This window comes from Tamandua tetradactyla, chromosome 1, assembly GCF_023851605.1.
Source record: "Tamandua tetradactyla isolate mTamTet1 chromosome 1, mTamTet1.pri, whole genome shotgun sequence".
Lineage (NCBI taxonomy): Eukaryota > Metazoa > Chordata > Mammalia > Pilosa > Myrmecophagidae > Tamandua > Tamandua tetradactyla.
In genome coordinates, this window is record NC_135327.1 from 196,272,543 (window position 1) to 196,299,050 (window position 26,508).

The 26,508-nt window shown below is 39.3% G+C and overlaps 2 protein-coding genes and 1 pseudogene across 23 annotated transcripts in view; 2 read left to right on the plus strand and 1 right to left on the minus strand.

The window, feature by feature from the left end:
• PRKAG2 (protein kinase AMP-activated non-catalytic subunit gamma 2) overlaps positions 1–12,039 on the minus strand; it is a 614,065-nt gene extending 602,026 nt beyond the window's left edge. For 13 of the 16 annotated variants that reach the window (XR_013171089.1, XR_013171081.1, XR_013171080.1 and 10 more), the window contains exon 1: positions 8,508–8,608. The gene's annotated coding sequence lies outside the window, so the exon portion shown is untranslated. Of the gene's footprint in view, positions 1–3,567; positions 3,882–8,507; positions 8,609–8,947; positions 9,101–11,487 lie in introns of those variants that run through there. The other 3 variants (XM_077150199.1, XM_077150232.1, XM_077150239.1) reach the window with 3 other exon arrangements.
• Positions 3,108–4,212, plus strand: LOC143674545 (developmental pluripotency-associated protein 4 pseudogene; annotated as a pseudogene).
• Positions 12,040–12,080: 41 nt separating the features above from the next.
• The window catches only part of GALNTL5 (polypeptide N-acetylgalactosaminyltransferase like 5), an 83,536-nt gene continuing 69,108 nt past the window's right edge, over positions 12,081–26,508 (plus strand). The window contains exons 1-2 of one of the 7 annotated variants that reach the window (XM_077150352.1): positions 12,112–12,187; positions 20,842–21,143. In XM_077150352.1, coding sequence (XP_077006467.1) covers positions 20,867–21,143 — 277 coding nt within the window. In that variant the 5' untranslated portion in view covers positions 12,112–12,187; positions 20,842–20,866. Of the gene's footprint in view, positions 12,341–14,110; positions 14,275–20,841; positions 21,144–26,508 lie in introns of those variants that run through there. The other 6 variants (XM_077150402.1, XM_077150377.1, XM_077150342.1 and 3 more) reach the window with 6 other exon arrangements.

A 26,508-nucleotide genomic window follows, 5' to 3' on the forward strand; every position in this document is an offset into this window, starting at 1 on the left:
GATTTCCTATTTGGTGAAGGCATATTTATTGATTTTCTGTCTCTTGGGAACAATGAAATTATCTAAAATGGAGAATGTTGATGGACTGTGGACTTTGGGCCCTCTACATGATGCCCAATGAATGCAGGTGACTTAAGAATGCACCAACGGAGAAGCAGATTGGTGAACGATGATATATATTTATGAATAAGGGTTATACTGCTACAAAAAGGAATAATGTCATGAGGCATGCAATGATGTGAATGAACATGTGGGACATTTGGTGAGACAAAATAAGCCAGAAACAAAAGAACAGGAATGGTATGGTCACGTTTAGAAAATGCTTTTAGAGCAGGAACATCAAGTCCAGAGTGGTGATTATTATTTCTGGATTTTGAGAAGCTGTTTTATATATGGAACCTGATACTTAGAGATAAGAACGAAGCAGAACAGGTTGGGGCTACAGTTCAGAACAAAAGAAGACAGTGTCTATATTTTAGAACCACACATACTCTTTGAGACCAATGGAAAAAAGGTTTATTTGATCTGGAACTGAAATTTTCTGTAGTGCATAATCTAATTCAACCTATTTGTATAGCTCATTTGAACAATAGAAACACAGGAAGCACAGAATAAGAAAGAGGTCCTTTAATTCTGTATAGATTATTGTAATGCCTGGAAACATCCTAGAGTATATTTAACCAGATAATCAAAAAGCATGGGCAAAGTCCTCTGAAGGAGGGGAGAAAGAATATGGAACTATTAAACCTTACTATCAGGGAATCTCCTGATACTGTGTCAAACTTTAGGGACATCCAAATCAATAGGCCATGACCTCGATCGTGAGGCTTACTCTTGTGAAGCTTATGTAGGTAACACAGAAGTTTAGACTACCTATAGGCATGCCTAAGAGTTACTTCTGGAGGATCTCTGTTGTTGCTCAGATGTGGCCTCAGTTTCTTTAAGCCCAACTCTGCAAGTGAAATCATTGCCCTCCTCCCCTATATGGGACATGACATCCAGGGGTGAAAGTCTCCCTGGCAATGAGGGAGAGGACTCCCAGGGATGAATCCAGACCTGGCACCATGGGATCAACAATTCCATCCTGACCAAATGAGGGAAAAAAGTATAATTAATAAAGGATCAGTGGCAGAGAGAGTTCAAATAGAGTCAAGAGGCTACTCTGGAGATTGCTCTTTCACAAGCTTCAGGTAGTCCTTGCTACCTATCATAACCTGCCAACCCCAACCAGGACCATTCCAGCCAATCCTAAGAAAACCTAGGGCAATTTATAAGATTCCGCAAGGGCTCCAGGCACTAGAGTCACTTGCCAGAAACCTACAACCTCCAGATGGGTCCCTGGTCCAGATAAGTCCTGAAACCTAGCCCAGCCTCTCCAGAACACCAGATAGTTCCATCTCCCTACACCATATTAGGGACAGACCCTTCCAATATCAAAAATTTAGAATTGCCATAGCCCAAACAACCCTAATGAGAGGTATGGAAAGATCAAAGGTGATGGTGGAATTATATATAGAAGATAGGACTTAACAAATGAATGTGAATGCTGAATCATTAAATTGATATCTCTTTTAGTCTCCAGTATTTTAGAGCAGCTAGAAGTAAAAACCTAAAATTGTGAAATTGTAACCCATGAGAAAGTCTGAAATATGTTCTACAACGAATTGTGGTGCTGTGCTTGGAAATTTATGGCTTTTTTGTATTATGTTATTGTTCACCAAAATAAGAAGGAAAAAAAGTCGATTGTGATGATAAAAATGTATTTAAGCGCTCTAGTCTCATATATTCCAGAGCAGCTAAAAGGAGAAGTATGAGAGGATCGTATGGTAGCCCAAGACAAACTCTGGGATCTATCCTGTAACCACTTTTTGAAGAGTGTTTTGAAAACTATTGCTTTTTTAGTTCTTTGCTTTATATATATGTTATACTATACAATTTAAAAAGTTAAAAAATATATACAGGGTTCCTGGGAAAAGAATTGTTACAAATAAGGTATCAGTGGCTTAGAGAGTTCAAATAGAGTCAAGAGGCTATTCTGGAGTCTACTTTTATGCAAGCTTCAACTGGATATTGTTATTTACCATGTGCTCTGTAAGCTGCCAGAATGTGATATACCAGAAACAGAATGGCTTTTATAGGGGAATTTATTAAGTTGCAAGTTGACAGTTCTAAAGCTCTGAAAATATCCAAATTAAGGCACCAACAAGAAGTTACCATCATTCAAGAAAGGCTGATGAAGTTTGGGATTTCTCTCTCAACTGGGAGGGCACATGGTGATGTCTGCTAACTTTCTCTCCCAGCTTCTTGTCTCATGATGCTCCCCATGGGGGGCGTTTTCTTTCTCCTCCAAGGGTCTCTGGCTGTATGGACTCTGTTGGCTCTGGTGCGTTTGTTGGTTCTGGTGGCTCTAAAGCTTTTTCCAAAATGTTTCCCTCTTAAAGGGCTCCACTAGGCAACCCCACCTTGAATAGATGGAGATATATCTCCATGGAAACCATCTAATCAAAAGTTACCACCCACAATTGGGTGGATCACATCTCCATGGAAACAATCAAAAAGCTCCCACACAGCAATACTGAATGAGGATTAAAGAACTTGGCTTTTCTGGGGTACACAACAAATTCGAACTGGCACACCATAGTTTGCCAACCCCCAAACAAAACCATTCCTGCCAACCCTAAGGAACACCTAGAGCTCTGAAATTCTACAAACCTTCCATGAACTATGATTACTTCCAGAAACGTATAACCTCCAGATGAGTTCCTGGGCTAGATAAGTCCTGAAACCCAAAGAGCCAGCCTCTCCAGAAAATTAACTTGTTCCATCCCCCTAGTGCATATTACTGACAGCCCTTTCCAACGTGAAAAAATCAGAAGGAACATAGCCCAAATATCCCTATCATTGGGAGAAAGATCAAAGGAGAAGGTGGCGTTATAACAGTGAAGATAGGATTTAACAAATGAACATGACTACTGAATCATTATATTGATATTTCTTTTATTACTCTCCAGCGTCTTAAGCAGCTAGAAGGAAAAACCTAAAATTGTAAAACTATAACCCATACTAAACTCTGAAATCTGTTCTATAACTTACCGTTGTAGTATGCTTTGAAATTTTTTGCTTTTTTGTATACATGTTATTTTTCACAATTAAAAAAATATATAGCTTTTCATTATGGAGAATGCAAAAGGCAAGGAGTGGAACTCTACAGAGAAGTCAGGGGAAGAATGCGTGACTCTCAAATTTGAACTTGTATCAGTAGAAACAAAAGAAGAACAGCGGCCTTCCAGCGAACCAAGCACATCAGGTTTACCAAAAACCTCAGCTAAGGGCACCAAACGAAAAAAATCCAAGAAAGATGACAAAGCTTCCTGTTCACAAGAGAATGCACCATGCAACAACAGCCCAAAACCTCGGAAAAAGATAGCAATTCCTCCATTACCATCTAAATTGCCACCTGTCAACCTGCTTCACCGAGACATCCTGCGGGCTTGGTGCCAGCAGTTAAAGCTAAGCACCAAAGGACAGAAATTAGAAGCATATAGGCGAATCTGTGAATATGCTTACCCAAATCAAAAGGATATTCCTGTCACAGTGAAGGAGGCCAAGATCCTGACACAGTCTCAAAGAAAATCACTGGGGGAAATGCCTCTGGAACAATCGGAGAAAAAAAACATGTCTTTTGAGGGCACTGATCCTTTGGAAATGGCTCCTCCACCCCAGGAGGGAGTATCTGCCCAGGAGAAATCTGGTCTTCTTGAGGGAGTGAACACAGTTGTGGTGACAGCTTCAGCCCAGGAGGCTGTCTTGGCCTCCTGGACGAGAATTGCAGCCAGGGCTGGGAGGATGGAAGCCATGGAATCGCCCCAGGAGGCCTATGGTGTCAGGTGGTATGTGGTACATGGAAGAAGTCTCCCTGCAAACACGGATGGTTGGGTTCACTTGCAATTTCATGCTGGACAAGCTTGGGTCCCTGAAAAACAAGGGAGAGTGAGTGCACTCTTCCTGTTACCTGCCTGCAATTTTCCACCTCCACACCTGGAAGACAATATGTTATGCCCCAGATGTGTTCAAAGGAACAAAGTCTTAATGAAAAGCCTCCAGTGAGATTGCAATACCAAGAAAATGGTACTTCCGTGATTGCAATTCATAGTGGAAAAGGGCCACAATCGACTTATGGTGCCACTGACCACAAGTCCTGGACCTCACTGAGCCCTCCATGTTCCCTGCTTACAGGACACACAAACTAGTGTGTCTCAGGTTTTGCTCCTTCAGACCCCAACAGTGCCTGATTCTTCATGGGTTGGGATATTGGAGACTCTTAATGTTTAAAAATGGAGAGAAGAAGAAGAAAAAAATGTTGCAAGTTACTATTTATTCCAGTTTAATAAGATGACAAAGTTAAAAAGCTGTGTATACTCCTAGATCTTCCTCCTGAAGTAGAACTGACTAAACAGCTCTTTTAAGTGTTGAAATGCTCTTCAGGTAAGCACTGTGGCACATAGTAAGGACCCTGCAGATGTTGGTGTGGTGTAAAAAGAATTTTCCTCCTGTATTGCACTTCCTGCCTTATAAGACTGCTTTGGAAATGGCTCCTTTGTAACTGTAAGTTCAGTGGCTTCAAATTGAATATTTTAAGCTGATGGGAGAGCTGTTATTGACCCCCCACCCCCCAAAAAACCTGGCTATTTTACAAAATGGCATTTTTCAAAAAGTTATTCTTAAGGCTGTGTTTTGGCTCTGTGATCAAGATAGTGTCCTTCCCCAATCTTTATATATTGAATTAGAAATACATATATAAAATACTTCATTACCCATTGAATTTAGTGAGCCGTAGTCATTGCATGCAAACACACTAATGTTCTTAACTCAAAGGCACATTAAGGCAAAAAGCATGATTTTGTTTTGCTTATGATTCATTTTTAGTTTTTATGTACTAACTACATTTATTGTCATGAATTTTGGAAAAGATAATGATGCTTTTCATTTGTCCTTTGATTTTGGGGGGTGGGCATGGGTGCATCGTTCAGGAATGTCCTATGATTTTTATATGGCAGTTTCCCATATTTTATTATTATGAGTAGGAGAGGTTTCTTTTTACTTTATGCCAATGAAGGCATAAAAATTAATATGGTGGAAGAAGTGGTAGGGTTGGAAAGTTTGTAGCCATCATTTTATAGACTGTCTAGGCAAGAAGCCTCAATAAGTGTTAAAGGTAGAGAGAAGCGTTTGTTGAGGGCAGGATGTTTTCAGTCACAGCAGTGAATCCTCACAGATTGCTCTCTAGCCATCAGGAAAAAGAAATCCAGCAGCCCAACAAGGAAGATAAAGGGGGCTGATATGACCTGAATCTCAGTACCACCACCTAACGAGGCCATCAGGAAGTACAATTTACTAAACTTTTCTGCTTCTGAATTTCCCTATTTGTAAAAGACGCACGTAGTATTCAAGACTGATGTGAGGATTAAATGAATAAAAATACAACTGAGGGTGGTGTGAACAGTGGTTTAGTGGCAGAATTCTCACCTGCCATGCCAGAGACCTGCCAGGCACTGGGTTCAATTCCCCATGCCTGCCCATGGAGAAAAAAAACCACAACTGAATGACATCTCAGTTCTTGTAAACATGACTAATTTCAATACCCACTTTTGAGGGGTTTTGTGAGGATAAATAATTGATGTCAAATAGTACCATGTATGGCACATCATATGTTTTTTAAATGTTATCAGTATTACCTGGCATATAAGGAGTATTCCACAAATGTTGATGTGATATAAAAAGAAAATATGTGCATATATGTGTAAAGTCTCAAAGTATGAATAAATCATTATGGGTCCACTTGAAAAAAAATATATATATATAGGGTTCCTATTTGTTATGATGGAAATGTTTAGATAATGGATGATGTTGATGGTATCACAACTTTGTGAATGCAATTAACAGCACTGAAATACATATCTGAAAGTGATTAAAGGGGAAATGCTAGATTATATATGTGGTAACAATAAAACTTTTTTTAAATCCATGGAATTACACTACACTACACAGCAAGCCCTAAGTTAAACCACAAAGTTTAATTAAAAGTGCAATTACAAAGATGTGCTATTATCAATTGTAACAAATGATCCATTCCAATGAAAAGTGTTGTGGTGGGGTGGCATATGGGAATCCTACATTTTATGCCTGATTGTTCTGTAAACCCACAACTTTTCAACAATAATAACTGAAAGAATCTTACCTTGTTACAAATATATGACATAAGCCCACTGAGGGGAGTGGGTAACTTTGGAAAACAGTGTTTTGTCTGGAAACTGTAAGACTAAAGATAAAAGTAAATGAACATAGGGTGGTGCGAAGGTGGTTCAGTGGCAGGTTTCTTGCCTGCCACCCTGGAGACTTGCATTTGATTCCCGGTGATTGCCCATGCAAAAAATAAAAAAATAAAAAAAAAGAACTTAAACACTGTACTCTATTTAGTAAAATTATTTCTCATTGCGGGAAGTATTTGTTTACAATGTTGAAACTGCTGTACCTGTTTACTGGAAATGAACAAATAACAAATAATTAAGTGGTAGATGGTAGGAGCCAACCTTCTCACAGCGGAAAATGAAGTTACAGATAAGCCGGGGGAGAAGGCTAGCATGAACCTTGCAGTACTAGATTAGAGTCAGAGACATCAGATGAACTCACACTTAGCTTAATATAAATACAGATGGGTAGATGCAGAAATAATTATAGACACGCATGTATATGGTTAACATACACACACATATTTCCTAGCTTGTCTACTGAGAGGGCCTAGAAGCAGTGATATCACAGTAACCCACTCAGTGTCCATGTCTTGGTTTCTAATACCATTCTCCAATAAAAGAAGCCAGGGCTCTTTGGAAAAATGGCTGATTCTAGGGCTGCTGCAGGGAAAATACAAGATAAGCCCAGAGCATCTTATGGTGCCAGAAACTAAGCAAATGCTCAAAAGACAAAAAGGGGGAATATGTCAAAGGGGCATAGGCGCTGACCTGAAAGAGCTCCCAGTGGACAAGGCTGGAATGATTTGAACAATAAAATAAATAATGTAGAATTGGATCATAGCCCAAAGTATAAAATAAATGCATGTGTTCACACTGATATTAAAAAAAAGAGATTGAAGAAACAAATAAATGGGGGAGGATAGACAAATGTCCCAAATAATTTATGTGCTTAACCCCCCTCCTCTAGGAGGTGATGCTTAACTCCCCCTTCTTCCGCTTGAGTGTGGGCCACCACTTGGTGACTTTCTTCAAAAGAGTGGTGTATGGAAAGGAAGGGGAAGTTTCCAGTGGAGAAGCCTGACAAACACGACCTCAGCCAGGTAATCAAGGTTAGTATCATCCTGATGAGCCTTGTTTATAGCAGGTACCCTTGATAAGCAGTGATGAGAATGGCACTTCCCTCTCTGGTCTTCCTCCCCCAAACCCATAACCCCAAACCGAGGGACACTCTACAAAACACCTGCCATTATTCCTCAAAATTATTAAGGTCATCAAAAACAAAGAAATCCTGAGAAACTGCCACAGACCAGTGGAAGCTAAGGAGACATGATGACTCAATGCATGTGGTATCCTGGATGAGATCCTGGAACAGGACATTTGGGAAAAACTACTGAAATCTGAATAAAGTGTGGAGTTTCATTAATAGAAACGTACGTTTGTTCTTTAGTTGAAGGTACCATAATAACCGAAGATGTTAACAACAGGAGAAACTGGGTAAAGGGCATATGGGGACTCTATACTGTCTTTGCAACTTTTCGGTAAATCTAAAATTATTCTAAAATAAAAAGTTTATTTTTAAAATGATGGAAATGAAATAAAAAATATATATAAACCACAAGCTGAGAGAGAAGGAAAAGACAACATAAATAGGACAGTATTTCTGGAAAAGGTAAGGCCACGGAGAAATGAAAACTGACTTAGCAGGAGGAAGCCACAGCCTAAAATGGTCAGCGAAAGAAATGTAGACTAGATGAGAAAGAAGTCTCTGCAGAATCCTGGAGAGTCTGAGAACTCAGGAATTCAGAGACACCATGTCCCATAGATGGCCGAGGACCAAAATGGTGAATCACCCAAAAATCTAATTAACTAGTCAACCCCCTAGCCTCATAGAATCCTTGCAGTTGGGCATTACACCCACCCCATCCCATCCCCCACTTCCCGCTACCCGCCCAAATGTTCTCGGATCAAATGATGGCCCTAGAGAAAAGAGGGCCACATGCTAGCATTTGAGGTTTTCTCAGAGAATCAATTTCCCACAAAATTATCCTAAAGTAAAGTCCACTGTTGACAAGCCCCATTTACTAATTTTCCTCTGTCACATTCTTAGATGGAAACCAAGTATCATCAGCTATCTGGTAAAGTTCCTGTTACAAAAGAGAGAGGCTAAACAAAAAGAAAAAAAACTGACCCCAAAGCAAGCAAAGCTAATACCGGCTACAGAAGAAAACTTTGAAAAAGTTCTAATGAGTAACTCACATTCAAGGCCCCAAGCCGGACAACCGCAGGGCGGCGCGGGCGGTGGCGACTCCGCAACCGCCCCTCTCCACCCTCCCCACGCCCCGCCCAAACCGTCGCCGCGCTGCCCACGGCCACCCGCTCCCCGCCGCCACCGGACCCAACGGGCGCCGGCCGTGGCCCCGGGCCCTCGCTCCAACCCTCGGACCCGGCGGACTCCCCGCGGGGACGTCCTCGCCGGCTTGTCCCAGCTCCAGGCCGCGCCCAGGCCTCGGCCCCCAACGGGTGCCAGGAGCGAGGCGCGCGCCCCTGGCCCTCCCCCGGGCAGCCTGGCGAGAGGAGGAGCAGCAGCAGCAGGCCTGGGGCCAGGCACCGCCTCCGCAGGACACCCGTGATTCATTTGCATCCTGGAATATCTGTAGGAGAGTTAGGAGAAGATGGGTGTGAAAACGTTTACTCACAGCTCCTCTTCCCACAGCCAGGAAATGCTAAATATGCTGCGAAATGATGGTCATTTTTGTGATATCGCTAAACGTGTGCAGGACAAAAGCTGGCTCCTAAGGTGGTCCTAGCAGCTGGAGGTGATTTCTTCTGCACCAAGTTTGTGGACCAAGCTGAGGATGGGAACAAGAAATGTGTTGGATTTGCAATTAAGCATATTGTTGCTAAAATCAGCAAGCTAGTAAAATGTTTGGAAGGTACTGTGGAGGAAATCTGTCAAAATAGAATAAAAAGATAATGAATAGGAAATATGAGGGAAAAAACTAAGATTTGGAGAGTCATTATAGAAAGTACAAAAGCAACTCCCAAAAAGAGAGAACAAAAAATGGAGGGCAGGTGGAGAGGGTTGGAAATTACCAGTGAAAAAAACTGAATCAAAATTTCTATACCCTCCCAAACTGAATATCAAGAAAATGCGGGAGAAAGTAAGAAAGAGGAAGATACGGGATCCAGGAAATAGTGGATCCAACCAGAGTAGCAAATGGAAGTTTCTGAAGACAGTTATGCAGCAGACCTAGAGAGAGAAGGAAAATGAGCTAGAAGCGGAGGGGGAATGGAAGACTATATAATGGAACCCAGAGTGTCACAGGCAGGGTTCTTTAGAAGCCAAGGCTGAGACAGCATGTGGGTTCAAGATGTTATTAGGGATCACCACCTGTGTAAAGGAGAGAAGGAAGTAACATTGGGCAAAGGGAGTCCAACAGCAAGATAGACCCCACCCAGCCTGAGGCAACTCTGAAAGGGCTTGAGGATGGAGTATATGGCTTGTCAGGATGTCTCTGGTCAGGTCAAAACAGCCAGGCCTCGATGTGAGACAGCCCACTTCACTTAGCACCCAGAAGGGGGCTGTCCTCTGGAGAACATAACCTCAGGCAAGGTGGTTCCCTGAAGTCTAGGCAAGCTGAAGGAGCCAGCAGCTGGAAGCGGTCTGCTGACCACATCCCCTGCACCTAAGAGTCCTTCTTTAAAGGGAAATTTGGCAATGCATCTCCATGTCCGCCACCACAAACAGCAAAAAAATACAATCATAATACTAACTGGCTTTGCAGAGCACAATAATTACATGGTCATAATAATGTAAGCATTGATTACTGGTTTAACCTTCATTAGGAACATCAAGATGGGATTAAGATTAAAATTGGTTTTAAGAGACTTAAATGCTCATATAACATAACAGAATGAGCATATATATAGTATATTATTTTAAAAAAAGGGAAGTAACTACTAAACGAATCATTATAAGAGTTAATAGTTGCTGCTAGGTCATGGGTCTGGCGTGTCCAACAAAGCAATTTTTTCATTAAAAGCCTAAAGTACTGTTTTACTTTTATTCTCTTTTAACCATGTACTTCTTCTAGGGAGGAATAAAATTGAGGAAAAATTAATGCACATCGGAGTCCTATACTCAAATTTGTTTGTAAGCTTTCAACCAGTTAACAAGAAAAGGGAAACCTAATTAGTTACACGGTATCTTTGTGGTTAAAAAAAAATCATTTGCTCAGAATGACAACTATTCTAGCCACTGAGTCCAAAGGTCTATGAGTTCTCACAGTGAGGATTCTGTATTAAAATGAACAACATCCTCAATAGCATCCTTGGAGGCTCTTTGCTACCAGTCTTTTAGTAAAGGCAGTGTAGTCAGATGGCATCACATCAAAGCCATCTTTCTAGGAGGCATGCATAGCCCACACTCAAGGGAGAGAAGGCAGAGTTCAGCCTTAACTCCTGGAGGGGGATTATGTACCTAAATTATTTGGGATTCTTCTGTATGGGAGATTTGTTTATTCAATCATTTTTTATGTCAGTATAACTTCCAAGCTATGATCCAATTCTACATTATTTATTTTACTGGTCTTATATTGTGTGTTCTCTGCAATATAGTGTATGATTATATGTATTATAGGTATGCTGTTATGTTGTATGATTTATATAAAGGTCCAGAATAGACAAATCCATAGAGACAAAGGAGATTAGTTGTTGCAGGTGGGAGGTAGGGGGTCTAGGCAGAGTGACTGCTAACTGTTATGGGATTGTGCTTTGGGCTGGTGAAAATGTAATGGTTACACAATTCTATGAATATATTAAAAACCACTGAATTGTATACTTTAATAGGGTGAATTTACAGTATGTGAATTATATCTAAAAACAATAATAAAATTCTACTGTCCTTGAATAAATTATTTGAACACCTTTCTCAGCAATTTTGCAGCAAACAGAACATATAATGCTTGCAAAACGGCCATGATAAATCTTTGTCCAAAAATTGTGCCAGCTCACTCTTTCCTCCTTAATTTTTTTGAGGATACAACATACATACAATGGAATTCACAAACTTCAATAGCTAAATGAATGTTTATAAATGTCCATAAAGTCTTCACCCACATGCTGGAACATCCCTAGCCTTCTGAAAGGCTTACCCTTGCCCTCTCAGTCACACCATCTCCACCAGCCCCGCCAGTCCCCAGACGTAGCCACTGTTCTATCATTAGATTAACTTTACCTCTTCTTGAACTTCATATAAATAGAGTCATATAATCCTTGTCTAGGTTCTTTCTGTGTCTAGGTTCTTTTGCTTGACATTATGCCTGTGAGATTCATCCATGATGTGGTATGTGGCTAGGGTTCAGTTTTTTTCACTGTTCTTTTGAATTCTAGCACATCAATATACCACAATTTGTTCATTCTACTGTGATTTCCGGTTTGGAGCTATTAGAAATAAAAACTGACACTCGACTCCTCAAGGCGTGAGGTTAGATCTGCTAAGATGTATTTAAAAAGAAGAAATTTCACAGGCACTGGACTGAACCAATATGATAATATCTAAATGTGGAGAAGTATATTATAGGGCAAAAAATAAAAAAAACACAAATAAATCTTTGGCTCCTCTTTAAGTTTCTTGAGGTATTCTGAAAGCTTGTGGGTTTTTTGTTTGTCTTGGTTTTGTTTTTGTTTTCAGAATTTAACCATACCCAAAACGAAGCTTTCCCTATTTCCCCAGCTGAGAAGTGAAGATTTTAAGACTTTCTCGAAGGGCCTTTCACTTTAAAAGCCCTTAGTAACTACATGGTGGTTGGAGCTTCCAGGCAGTGGGCCCCTGGGGCTGGCAGATGCCCTGTGTGATGTCATCACGCTTTGTGAGGTAGCCTGCCGCTGGCGCCTTAACACTACCATGCAGGCAGAGGGCAGCCCAGCACCATCAGGTAATCATTCAGAATCAGGCACTGTAAAGGAAGTCACTCAGAAAAAAACGTTCATCCTTTATTTGGTTCAGCTTAGTCCCTTGCTTATTTTCGCCTATGACTCTATTTGGAAATACACTGATTTCAAAACAAGTCAATGCAATTATCTCAAAGGTAGGTGAATACACTCAGCGTGATAAAAAGTGGGAAATTCCTTCTACTTCTAATCAGTGGAAGCAGCGCATTAAACCACTGAGCTTTGAATGTGATGCTGACTCTGGAGGTTAGGATTAAAAAGATGTGATTTTTTTTAAAAGGGGGTGTGGCAAGAAGCCTCCAGGCCCAGTTATGCCGCTCAGTGCTCAGACTGGGCATTGTAATAACTTTAGCACTGAAAAAACAGGGCCACTTTGCATTATATACCGCTTTGTGCCTCTTGAAATTTATGCTAAATACATAAATAATTTATGTATTATTATTTATACATAAGTAATTTATGTATTACTTATCCCAAAAAATTATATATTAAGAAAAAAGGCCCTCAATGGTGTCAGGAAGTCATAGATCTTGTATTGAAATCAGTATTAAGATTGCCCTAGGAAAGGCAGGGATTAAAAATACGGATATTTTACAGAAAAATTAGTTGTGACATTTTCTAAAATATGGTCATATTTTCCATATTCTAAAGATTCACATATTGAAACAATTATAAATCCAGATTTAGGGCTTTGGGTTTTTTTTAGTGTGTTTGTGTTGGTAATTATTAGCTGCATTCTTTTCTTAACAGAATTCTTTAACTCTCAAGTTCCCTGAATACATTTAGAATTTGGTTTGTTATGCAAACAAATCATCATTGAAATATGTTTACAAATGAATTCTGTATTATATTTCAAGCACGTGAATTCAGTATATTTTGGTGAAGAAAACAACATTTCCTTCTGACCATACAGAGTTGGAAAGCCTATCACAGACCTTCTAGACTTATCTCTTGGGAAGAGAGGTTCTCTGTGTTTTGTGAAGGCAGAGTAGTGTGGAGGCAGGTGGGGGCACATATTCCAGAGAACCAGGCTGGGCTCTGCTTTAAGAAAACTTACATTAATAAAATAAGAAAATCAGGAGATTCATATTTAAAGAGAATTTCTGCAAAGTTTTCTTAATATGGTAGAAATCTCCCAGTTAATGATGGATTTATTTCACCTTTAAGTGATAATTCCATCATATCAATACATGAGCATATTTCATATAAAGTACATATTTCCCTTTAACCCACCTCTAGCTTTTGGAGAAAGTTAAACTAGAAGACTAGAGATCTCTCAAAATTTAGACATTTAATAGAATCATATGGTGCTATGAGTTAAAGTAGTTTCATTCTCTTTTGTTTTAATCCACTCATTTTCCCTAATTAGACGTTTTCTTCTTCTCTTATACATTTGATATTTTTTCTTTGCATAATCAAATATTTTATTTGTAAAGTGCATCAACGGAATTCAAAAATGGTCATCTGATTCCATGATGTATGTAATTACTAACCATCATCCCCCACTCTTCTCCCTCCCATATCTCAAATGCACCAACCAGCACTTTTTGTTCTACCAATATTCCATCCCAGTTTACCACCAGTGAAATTTTAACCATAAAATGCTACAGCATGTCAGGGACTATCAAAACTCCACCTTAACACCAGTAATAGACTCCCCAGTGCCAGCCCATGATTCAACTCCAAACTTTCATTTTAGCATCTGTTTCTTAAGGGGATCACTCCCAGAACCAAGTGTAATAAGTTCTCCAGGAAACAGACTTTGAGACCAAAATTTGCATGCATACTGATTATGTATGTAGAACGGAATGATCAAAAGTTAAGAATGTTTGCATTTTTTGTTTTATTTTTTAATTTAAAAATTAATAAAATTAATTTTAAAAATTTGCATGCATGAAATCTAATAGAAGGTGGTGCATTTGGGGAGATACACCTGCAAGAAAATCGGGAAGCAGGATCAAGCAGAGGAAGAGGTTCAACCCTGATGCAGTTGCAAGAGAGGCCTCTGCCAATCTGATGGGCAGCTCTAAGATGGGGATGGTTCTTCAGAGTTGTCCCAAACGGAGACATGGTAGTTGGGCCCATCAGCCAGTCTTTGAATGCTAGTTTCCCTGAGGGAAGAGGGGTAATCTTGGGCAAAGCAGCTTGTTTCAGCCAATGATAATTCTTGGGAAGGGACTCAGCTTTGTGAGTCCTCAACAGCCAAGTACTCGGGTAGTTAGTTGTAAATGAGTGTCTCAGTCCTGAAGTGGGGGGGGGGGGGGGGCGGATCTTATTGCCACAACACATCATCCACCACATAAGATCCTTTATCCAAGTGTGTTCTGGTCCTGGGCGGGGTAGGGTGGGGTGGATGTCACCGTTCTAGTAGTTTGATGCCCCAGAATTGTTCTGAGTACTAGGTTCTGTCAAGCAGTATGAATTTCCTAAGTAAACAAAAGCAATAAGACCCAGAGTGTATATTCAGTCTAGTTCCTGGGGAATGCCAAGGTTCAAACCTGTAGAAGCTAAATTCTGTTCTCAAGTCAGTAAAAAGCAGAAATGGGTGACCATACTAAATATTCAAATGCCAGGAAGAAATTTGGATGTATCCAAGCATGCGAAGAGGGAGAAAGCAAAGCTAGAGGGTGGTAGACTCTGATGAAGCTGGAGTCCTTGAGGCTTACTTCACTGATGATCTTTCGCAGATACAGAAGATGTCTATGGGAAAACCTAGGGCTGCTATGTTCACGTGTTTACCAGTATGCATGCTACTTGGTAGGCATGTTCTTTTTATTTTAAACATTTTTTTCTAATCTTTACTTTTTAAAAATATTTATCAAAGTTAATATATGCATAGAAAAAAACAAAGTCTCATAAAGAAAATTAGACTCCTGCCCAACTGCCTTTCTAATGTCCAATTTAATTCCCTAAAAGCAAACACTTTTTTATTGTTTTGAAAATACATAACTTAAAATTTACCATTTTAACCATTTTTAAGTGTACAAATCAGTGGCATTAAGAACCTTCACAAAGTCCCCTTGGGGAAATGGTGAGAAAGGGGGAAAATTCAACTTCCCCAAGTGGAGAATTCTTGATATTCTCACAAGCAGTGGGGACAACCAAAGCAATAGACTGAGCCCCAATCTTGGGGTTTGTTCATATGAAACTTACCCTGCAAAGGATAGGCTAAGCCTACTTAAAATTAGGCCTAAGAGTCACTCCCAAGAGAACCTCTTTTTGTTGCTCAGATGTAGCCTCTTTCTCCAGTCAACATGACAAGCAAACTCACTGCCCTCCCCCCTCTACATGGGACATGACTTTCAGGGGTGTGGACCTTCCTGGCAATGTGGGACAGAAATCCTAGAATGAGCTGGGACTCAGCACCAAGGGATTGAGAAAACCTCGACCAAAAGGGGGAAGAGAGAAATGAGACAAATTTCTCATGGCTAAGAAATTCCAAACAGAGTTGAGAGGTTATCCTGGAGGTTATTTGTGCTGGTTTGAAAGGATGTATGTCCCCTAGAAAAGCCGTGTTTTAATCAAAATCCCATTTTGTAAAGGTAGAATAATCCCTATTCAATACTGTATGTTTGAATCTGGAATTGGATCATTCCCTGGAGATGTGATTTAATCAAGAGTGGTTGTTAAACTGGATTAGGTGACAACATGTCTCCACCCATTTGGGTGGGTCTTGATAAGTTTCTGGAGTCCTATAAAGGAGGAAACATTCTGAAGAATGAAGGAGATTCAGAGAAAGTAGAGCAGAACGACATAGCCACAAAGAAGCAGAGTCCACCAGCCAGTGACCTTTGGAGATGAAGAAGGAACATGCCACCCAGGGGACTTCATGAAACAGGAAGCCTGGAGAAGAAGCTAGCAGATGACGCCATGCTCGCCATGTGCCCTTCCAGATGACAAAGAAACTCTGAACTTCATCAGCCTTCTTGAACCAAGGTATCTTTCCCTGGATGCCTTAGATTGGACATTTCTATAGACTTGCTTTAATTTGGACATTTTCTCAGCATTAGAACTGTAAACTACCAACTTATTAAATTCCCCTTTTTAAAAGCCGTTCTGTTTCTGGTATATTGCATTCCGGCAGTTAGCAAACTAGAACATTATTCTTATACATTAAATAGATATCACCTTTTTAGTTAAGGTGTAATGGAGAGGCTGGAGGGAACTGCCTGAAAATGTAGAGCTAAGTTCCAGTAGCCGTGTTTCTTGAAGATGATTGTATAATGATAAAGCTTTCACAATGTGACTGTGTGATTGTGAAAACCTTGTATCTGATGCTTCTTTTATCTACCTTATGGACAGATGAGTAAAACATATGGATTAAAAACAAATAATAGGGAGAACAAATGTTAAAATAAATTTAGTAGATTGAAATGCTAGTGATCAATGAAAGAGAGGGGTAAGGGGTATGATACATATGAATTTTTTTCTGTTTTCTTTTTATTTCTTTTTCTGAATTGATGTAAATATTCTAAGAAATGATCATTATGATGATATTGTGAATTACTGATTTATATGTGTAGAATGGAATGATCATACGGTAGGAATGTTTGTGTTTGCATGTAAGTATGTTTAATAAATAAAATAAATTTAAAAAAAAGAAAAAGAAAAAGAAAAAACACCCAGGGGTCTATCTGAGATTCAACAGAAGTTTCATGCAGTAAGTTTACTTTTCAGAAACCTAAAACTTTCAGATGGTTCCTAGGCCAAATAAATCCTGAAACCCAGAGTGCCAATCTCTCTAAGAACATCAACCAGTTCCATCCTTCATCTCATACTGACGACACTCCTTTTCAGCATGAAAAGTTGAGATAGGCATAGCCCAAACATCCCTAAAGACTGGGAGAAGAAGGAGTTGTGACAAATAAGTTAGGATTTAACAAGTGATTATCACTACTGAATCAGTATATTGATATTTCTTTTTAGTCTCCAGTGTCTTGGAATAGGTGGAAGGAAAAACCTGAAATTGTGGAACTATAACCCATACCAAACTTCAAAATCTGTTCTATAACTACTCGTTAAAATATATTTTAAAAAATATATTGTTTTTTTGTACATATGTTGTATCTCACAATAAAAAAATGTTTTTTAAAAAGGCAAAAAAAAAACAAAAAAAAGAACCTTCACAGTGATACGTATCCATCACCGCTGTTTCCAGAACTTTTTATACGATCCCTAACAGAAACTCTATTCCTATTAATAGCAGCTCTCCCCATCCAGCCTTCCCCCAGTCTCTGGTAACCTCTATTCTACTTTCTGTCTCTATGAATTTATCTATTCTAAATACCTCATATAAGTGGAATTAAACAATATCTGCCCTTTTGTGCCTGGCTTATTCAATTTGGCAAAATGTTTTCAAGGTTCATCCGTGTTGTAGCATGCGTCAGAACCTCATTCCTTTTTATGGCTGAATAATATTCTGTTGTATGGGTAGACCACATTTTGCTTATCTATTCATCTGTTGATGGATACTTAGGTTCTCTTCACCTTTTGGCTCTTGTTAATAATGCTGATATGAACATTGGTGTAACTGTATCTGTTTGAGTCCCTCTTTTTAATTCTTTTTGGTATATCCTTAGAAGTGTAATTGCCAGGTCGCATGGTAATTCTGTTTATCAATTTGAGGAGCCACCAAACTGTTTTCCACAGCATATGCACCATTTCACATTCCCACCAGCAATGCACAAGGGTTCCAGTTTCTCCACATCCTTGCCGACCCTTTTTATTCTGTTTTATTGATAATAGCCATCCTCGAGGATGTGAAGTTGGAATCTCATTGTGAAGCAACCACTTTTGACTTTTTGATGTTTCCTTTGATGCTTCCTTCATATTTTAAATAATATACTTACACTTCCAGTTCTTGATTTTATTTTATACATCAACTTCACTTTTCTTACATTAAGTTTATTTCTTCTAATTTATTTTCCCAGTTAATCAATGTTTTTTTTAAAAATTTGGTTAAAACAGTAATCAGTATTTACATATTTATTGGTCTAAATAATATTGTTCCTTAATTTCTACCATCACATGTATCATCTACCTACACTTCCTGATCACAAATTATCCATTAAATCAGATATTCCTTTGATCCACCCCCTTTTTGGGAGGATGTGGGTGATGCATCCAGAGCTCACTGGTTTCTGTTCCAGTGTGGGCTGGTTGCTCTCTAGGCCTGTTGCAGAGTTGTCATCCAGAGGCTTCTCTTTGCCTCTCCCGCATGCTGGATACACTTTTCTGAGTTCCATGTCTTATTTACTCTGTTTTGTTGATATTTACAATCCATGGGTAGTTTTCCAAGAATACATGTATGGTAGTTTTTCTGAGTCTTTACATGTCTGAAAATATCTTTATTTCACTGTCAAGCTTGATTAACTTAAGGTTGGGTATAGAATTCTAGGTTGAATATCATTTTACCTTAGAATTTTGTATTCCTTTCTCACTTTATAATCCAGTGTTTCTGTTGAGAAGTTTGATGTCATTCAGGTTCTTCTTTTACACGTCACTTCCCTCACCCTCCCCACCCCCTTCACACACCCTCTAAGCTTGTAAGGTCTTTTCTCGTTCAATGTGTTGGCCATTCTGTGGGCCTTTTCAGTTCTGGAAATTTCTTATTTTATGAATGCAGTATCTTCTTAGATTTCTCTTAGCAATCAGATCAGTGTTTTGATTTTTTAAGAGTTCTTATTCTCCTTTCTGACTCTATCTTTTCTTTCTTTTTGGAGGCGTTCTCAAATATTTCTATCAATCTTTGGCTTTCCATTCCTATTTAAAAGTGAGATACAAAACAGCTGACTAGAATCTCAGGCATTAAGGTAGAGTTTGTCAACAGGTATGCTGTCTTTTTGGGTGATTGGATTGGGAGTCACCTGCTTTGTTGGGGGGATCTCAAATTTTACTATTGTGGTGGTTTTCCTCTGGAGCCAGTCTTCTCCTCATAGAATAATTCTCCCATTTCCTACCTTAGTTATTGCAGCCTGGCTGCTAGGATCCTGTGAACGAGGAAGGAAGGAGGGCCACATGATTTAAACACTCTATATTCAGATATTTGTTCTCAGCCCTAAGCCTCCTTTCTGTTTCTTACTGTGCCTAAAGACAGGATGAGTCTCTACAGTTCAATTTTTCCAGAGAAGACATTTCCAGGCCCCTGCTTTGACTTTTCTGTATAGGGATGGGTAAATAAGGTTGACTCTTGCACATAAACTTGGGTCCTTTCCCAAAACCTCCTCATGCTTCACCTGGCAACCCTAGAGCTTCTATGGAGTCTGCCAAACTTGTTTCTATTTCAAATTCCTCTTACTGCACACTTTAGGCTGTGGCTTCCTCTGTCCTTCCAAATTAGTCATCACACTTCCAGTAGCTTTCGGTTTTCTCAACATGTATTGAAATCTTGAATCCATTGATGACCCCTCCACCACTCTGTTTGCTCTTGAGAGTTTTTAACTTTATTTTTACTCATAGTGAAGTCAAGAGGGAGATCAGACAAGCACACAAATTCAATCTCAAATCTTTAAAGGAAGCCTCTGAAGATTTTCTCATTCTTCTCTCCTTTTATACTTTTTTGATAGATTGTGAAATATTTCAAACATAAGGGAAATGTAGAGAAAAATCATGAACACTGTATATCATCAAACTTTATCAGAACTCATCATTTTGCCATATTTCCTTCAGAGTTTTTTAAAAAAATAAAATTAAGGATACGGGAGCTCTTTGTGCTCCTCCCCAATACCCTCCCTCCATGGTTATCACCATATTGAATTTGTGTTGATCATTCCCATGTGTAATTTTTTTCATATATTAACTACATATGATGTATCCATAAAAAATTGCACTGCTTTTCATGTTTTCCACATTTATATAAGTAGCACCATACCCTACTTGCTTTTTTTTGCTCAAATTATGTTTTTAAAATTGTCCAGTATTTATATAATTAGCTCCATTATTTCATTTCCATTGTTGAATGAAAACCTCACTTCATTCATTCTCCAGTTGTGGGAACTTTAGGTTATGTGTAGTTTTCACTATTACAAATTTTTCCTTCAGCAAGCGTTTTTGTACATGTCTCCTTTTATGTATAAAAATCTCTTTAGGGGTATATTCCCAGGAATGGAATGGCTTCAGCGTACAATAGGCATACCTTTCGCTTAACTAGGTATTGCCAAAATGATGCCAGGTGGCCAATTTATATTCCCATCTGCAGTGGACCAGTGTTCTCATTGGCCTACTTTCTCTCTAATTGTAGGGTTTTTGTTTATATTTTTAACAATCAGATTGGTGTCAAATCAGATTTTTAAAATAGAGACCTATACTGTTACTACAGGGCAGATTGCGCACTAAGGGATGAGTTAGAGATGAGTCTTTTTTTCACATTATTTCCTTTAGCGTAGCAGCGTGGGCCAGTGATTTTAAATGAAGCCGTATGTTTTATAAGCATATTTTTTTTTATGTTGCATAATCTTATGCATGTCAGCTTTTATGTTTTTTTTTGCCAAAAGAAAAAACTTTATTATCAAAGTACATGATAAGGAGTGATATCAAAATGCTTCTGTTTTTAAAACACTTAAAATTGAATTAAGCCAAGTTGATATCTACAAACCATTCAAACATCTAATATAGCTTCTCTTATATATTTCTGATTTAGGAAATTGAAAAATGGATGTTCAAAAATGCTTAGATTTATAATGAGAAACGCCAAAATCCAGTGTTTATTTTTGGGGTCCTTCATATTTGGGATCTGGACATCTCTGTTATTTATTTATTTTCACCATTATCATGACAACAACCAGCAGAAGAGAATCCAGGATCCTGAACCAAATTGGTCCCCTCAAAGAAGTATGCATCTGCAAGATACCCAAGGCTCAGAGCAAATACCACCACCACATTTAAACATCAAAAGGTCTGATGTAGCTGAAGCTGAAACACCTAAATCATTTTTAAAATTTAGTAAGTATTTTAATTTTCTTTGTAAGCTAGTTTGAGGGTACAATACAGTGTAAATTTCATGTTTGGAAGAATTAGAGTATATCTTTTTTAGAGCAATTTTAATTTCTAAATTATGAATTTCAAAGATATATGTACATAAAATAATAAAACAGGTATGCATGTGTTCACCACCCAAACTATATTTGCTTCAGGTATCTTCCTGTTTTTTAAAGAAGTGCATTTTAATAGGTATGGCAAAAACCACACCCCATTCCTTCCCTCTCCCTCCAAGTCCAGAATGGTCACTGCTCTAAACTGATAGCTATCATTCTCATGCATATTTTTTTACATATCCTCTGTATACTATCCTTAAGCAATATGTAATACTGTGTTTTCAATATATATGTAGGTATTCTGTTGTCCTTATCTGTACTGGTTTGAAAGTACCAGAAAGGCCATATTTTATTCCCAATTCAATCTTGTCAGGGCAGCCATTTCTTTTAATCCTGATTCAATACTGTAGGGTGGAAACTTTGATTAGATTATGTGACCTTTTGATTAGGTGGAGATGTGACTCCATGCATTCCAGGTAGGTCTTGATTAGTTTACTGGAATACTTTAAAAGATGGAACGTTTGAGAGAGAGCCAGAGCTAGAAATGACAGAAGCCTCAGAGCCAACAGAGAGAGCAGATAGATGAAGATGCTTGGGGAACAGTTGCTTCAGAAAACAGACACGGATGTTTGGAGATGATCGGAGCCCAACAGACATCACCATCATATGTTAAGCAAGCCAGAACCTGGAGAGAGCCAAGGGAAGCCAAGAGATGAAAGCCAGACCCACAGAAGCAAAGTGAGGAATCTCCGCAGGAAGAGAGGCTGAAAGTAACAGAGCCCAGGAGCAAGGGACCAGCAGATGCCAGACACTGTGATTTCTCAGCTGACAGAGGTGTTCCTGACCCATTGTCCTTTCTTGCTTGAAGGTAACCTTTTGTTGGTGCCTTAATTTAGATACTTTCACTTCCTTAGAACTGTAAACTTGTAACTTATTAAATTCCCTTTTAAAAGCTGTTCCATTTCTGGTATATTACATTCCGGTAGCTTGCAGACTAAAACTTGCTTTTATTACCCATTATGTTCATAACATATTTTTTCCTATGTTAACATCTGGTTTAACAAAATAAACCCACAGAAAATGGAAGGAGGAAAATAATAAAGCTTAGAGCAGAGATGAAAGACTTTGGAAACCAGCATGCATTCTGTGAACGCTTGAACCAGCATGCATTCTGTGAACGCTTGATGTCCATGGCCCTCCCTCTTGATTACTAGGTTTTGGCCTTAAACACTGCCCTAGTGACAGGATACAAGTGTGTCCTATAAGTCGCACTTACAAGAGTGCCACTGCTTGTCTCCTGGGCCCTTTGCCCTGAGGCTACACCCCAATTCTGGTTCTTAAAGTCTTACCACTCAGATGGCAAAGGAAGGCAAAGAGAGATGCAGCTTAGGGGAAACAGTGTTTCTGAGATGAGAGGGCAACCTGCTCCTAGTCTAATTGGTGTAGGGGTCACCTGAGATTGGCCCAGTAATCAGAGGTCACATTCGAGTTTGCAACTCTGGCTCCAGATAGCAGTCGTGTTGCCTGTCCTTGCTCTTGGAGCAGATCTCCTGCAGGAAATTGCAGGTATGGTCAGTGGCTGGCCATAGATTCAGAGGATTATTAGTTTGGCATTTGGCATAAAACTAATATTAGTTTATTAGTTTGGCATCCTCACTGTCTCTACCCTAAAATATGTTTAATAGCTTGGAGTCTCATTTATAAACATTTTTTTAAATACTAAAAAAAAATAATAAAATAAATAGCCTATAATCTTTATCACTTGAATACATACATATGTTTGTGTATATACATACATAAAAGAAATTCTTTTCTCTCGACCCTCCATTCTCACTCTAAAAAGGCAAATGTTTAACAGTTTGATGTATACCAACTTTTCCCTATGACCCATATGCAATTTGTTTTTTTAAATCTTAACAATATATTATGGCTATCTTTTTAGCTAAATACACATAGCTCTGCCTCATGCTTTAGTGGTTGTATAGTATGAATGCATCAATATTATTTAACCATTCCTCTATTAATGGATATTTAAGCTGCTATCAGTGTTTACAATTACAAACTGACGCAATGTTTTGTTTTGTTTTGTTTTTGCATGGTCAGGCTCCAGGAAGCAGTGAACTTCTTTTATAGTACATATACATAAAGAGAAATAAACACACACACACACACACACACACACACACACACATATATATATACATATTTTTTTTTCTTCTTCATGGGCAGGCTCCAGGAATCGAACCTAGGTCTTCAGCTCAGCGGGTGCAGTGCACTCCGGTGCAGTGCACTCCTGGTGCAGCGCACTCCTGGTGCAGTGGAGAGGGGCAGCCCTTCCTCTCGGGCTTCCTGACCCAGGCTGCAGCTCTTACCCTTTCCTCATCCCTCTGAAGCAATAATGGTCCCCATCCCGGCAGCAGGCAGCAGGGAGGCTGGCCTGGGGGTATCTAAAGGAAGCAGCCACCTCTCCAAGGGCTTTTACATCCCCGACGCTGTGTCCCCTGTCCCCCCCAAGCCTCGGGCAGAAGTGGTGACATAGGAAGGGACCGAGGCAAAGCAGGTGCTTCCAGGACGCGTAGGTGTGCCTGTGCCTGCCCCACCTCGTGCCTCCACCGTGTAGGCTGCCAGGCGGTGCCCTGGTAATGCCATGAACCCCTCCCCTCTCCACTCGCTCCTCCTGCCAGGGCCCACGTCCCTGTTTGTCACTGAGCCACCATTGCACTGCCCTACTATTCTACTTTGCTAGCTGCAGGAATGCAACACACCAGAGGCGGATTGGATTTTAATAACAGGGGATTTATTTTGTTAGTTCTTCAGAGGAAAGGCAGCTAACTTTCATCTGAGGTTCCTTCTTATGTGGGAAGGCTCAGGGTAATCTCTGCTGACCTTCTCTCCAGGCCTCTCGGTTCCAACAACTTTCCCCAGGGTGATTCCTTTCTGCATTTCCAAAGGCCTGGGCTGAGCTGCGAGTGCTGAGATGAGGAATACCGAGCTGCTTAGGCTGTGCTACATTGCGCACTCTCATTTAAGCACCAGCCAATTAAGTCAAACGCCATGCATTGCAGCAGGCGCGCCTCCTAGCCAACTGCAGATGTAATGAGCAACAGATGATGTTCACGTACCATTGGCTCATGTCCACAGAAACAGAACTAGGTGCCTTCACCTGGCCAAGTTGACAACTGAATCTAACTACCACACCTACATACATTTTTAAATATATATAATGCTATTTTTGAGTAGAACAGATTTCTAGAAACAGGAGCACTATCCATGGAGTATATGCATTTTTTTAATTTTAATAGAAACTATTAAATCATTCTCTACCAGTATATCCAGTTTACACTTCCACTACTAGTGAATGAGAGTACTGATTTCCCTGGACCCTTGGCAACTCTGGATGTTATTGAGCTTTAAAATTTCTTGTCACGCTGATGAGTGAAAAAAAAATGGTATCCCTCATGTTTTAATTTGCATTCTATGCAATTTATAAGGGAGGACAGGGACCTTTGCCTTGTTCACAGATGTGTCCCCATGTCTACAGCAATGCCTGGTACCTCAAAGCTTCTCAGAGACTCAGAAGAGCCTCTGTCCTTTCTTCTACATAATGCCTCTCATAGCTCTTTTTGCTGAGAATGAAATCTCTGCTCTGAACTCTGTTCTACTTTTTACCACTTGTAAATTTTATCAGTTGTACACAAACCACTTGAATTTAGAAGTTCTTAACTTCTAAAGGGATTGAACTAGATGATTTTTAGGGTTTTTTTTGTATGCTATATGGTGGGGTCACATTTCATTATTTTGCTAAGAGAGTTTCCTGTTATTGCAGCACCATTTGAATTGTTGTTGTTGTTTGTTTGTTTGTTTGTTTGTTTTGGCTTGTTTGTTTGTTTGTTGGGGAAAGTTCATGGACCAGGAATTGAACCCGAGTCTCCTGCATGACAAGCACAAATTCTACCATAGAACTACCATTGCACCCTCTTAAGTTCCCTCTGATACTGAACATTCTAGAATTGTTTCTTGTCCTTTGTTTCATGTTTATAAGTCTTCAAGTCTGACCTAATTTATAATCACCTAAAGTGTAGAGATCATGTATTATGCTTATTTTATATTCCCTCATCACAGAGCAAAAATACTAGTTGAATGAAAATGACTAAATCATTTATAATAAGCTGTATTTAGTGAGGTAGGAAAAGGAGCATTTTAGAAAGATTTTTCAACAATAAAGATGAAAACTAATGGAGTTCTCTAATCCTCAGACAGAAAATTAAACTAACCAGTACACTAACAGTCTTTTGAGTAATACAGGTTTTACTTTATTGTGCTTTGAAAAGAATAGAGCCAGGAATTGGATGGGCAGTTGCACAACATGTCATTCATGACACCTTCTGGTCCTGAGATCCTGAAGCCAGCTCACCTCTTCCTTACCTCCTGCCCATCTGACCCTCCTCTGTCTTATCAAGAGCAAAGGTAGTCTTGGTCCTCCTCCAGTCTTTTTCCTGTACATCAGAGGATGAGCTCTGTACCTTGTTTCCCTTTTGGTTCCTGAAAGCTTGATTCTGTGAGTAAATAAGAATTTTGATTTATTTTTCTTTTCTTTCCTGCTTCTACCAAAGTTGCCTCTCTTCTAGGCAATGCGAGCATGAGATCCAAACAAACATGAAATGAATAAGTTCCAACCAAATGTGGGTAGAATAATTTCTAAGGGAATGTAAAATAATAGAAAGGACAAAGATTAATATCCGAACATATCATCATACTGCATTCAAATTTTAAAAACCAAATGGAAAATCAATCCTCCAAAGAAAATGAGTTTGGAAATTGGAAGCCAGAATAAATCTTTGAAAAAAATTTAAGAATTTCTGGCAAATTGTTAGAACCAGAAACTGTTCCTAGGCCAACGCATAAAAAAAAAATCACAATATTACGAAAAACAAAATTATTTGCTTCTGAGTCTTTGCCTAGGGTGTCTATTTAGATTCTAAATCCACAAAATACCTTCTTCTTTGAGGTCCAGGAGGTTTTTGCATCCTGCTTAGTGAATGTAATGTCTTCCCACTACAGTCTTCTTGCCATTCACTATTTGATTTCATGCCCGGTTTCACTTCAGGCCTTCATCATCGCTCTCATCTGGACCTTTATGAGATAGTTTTCTTTGCTTGTTTTTCCACCTTCAGTCTTGTCCCCATTAAATTCAAACTTCACAGTGACACCATAAAGAATTGACCTAGAATGCAAATCTGACATGTCTCTCTCTGGTTTAAAGCCTTCCAGTG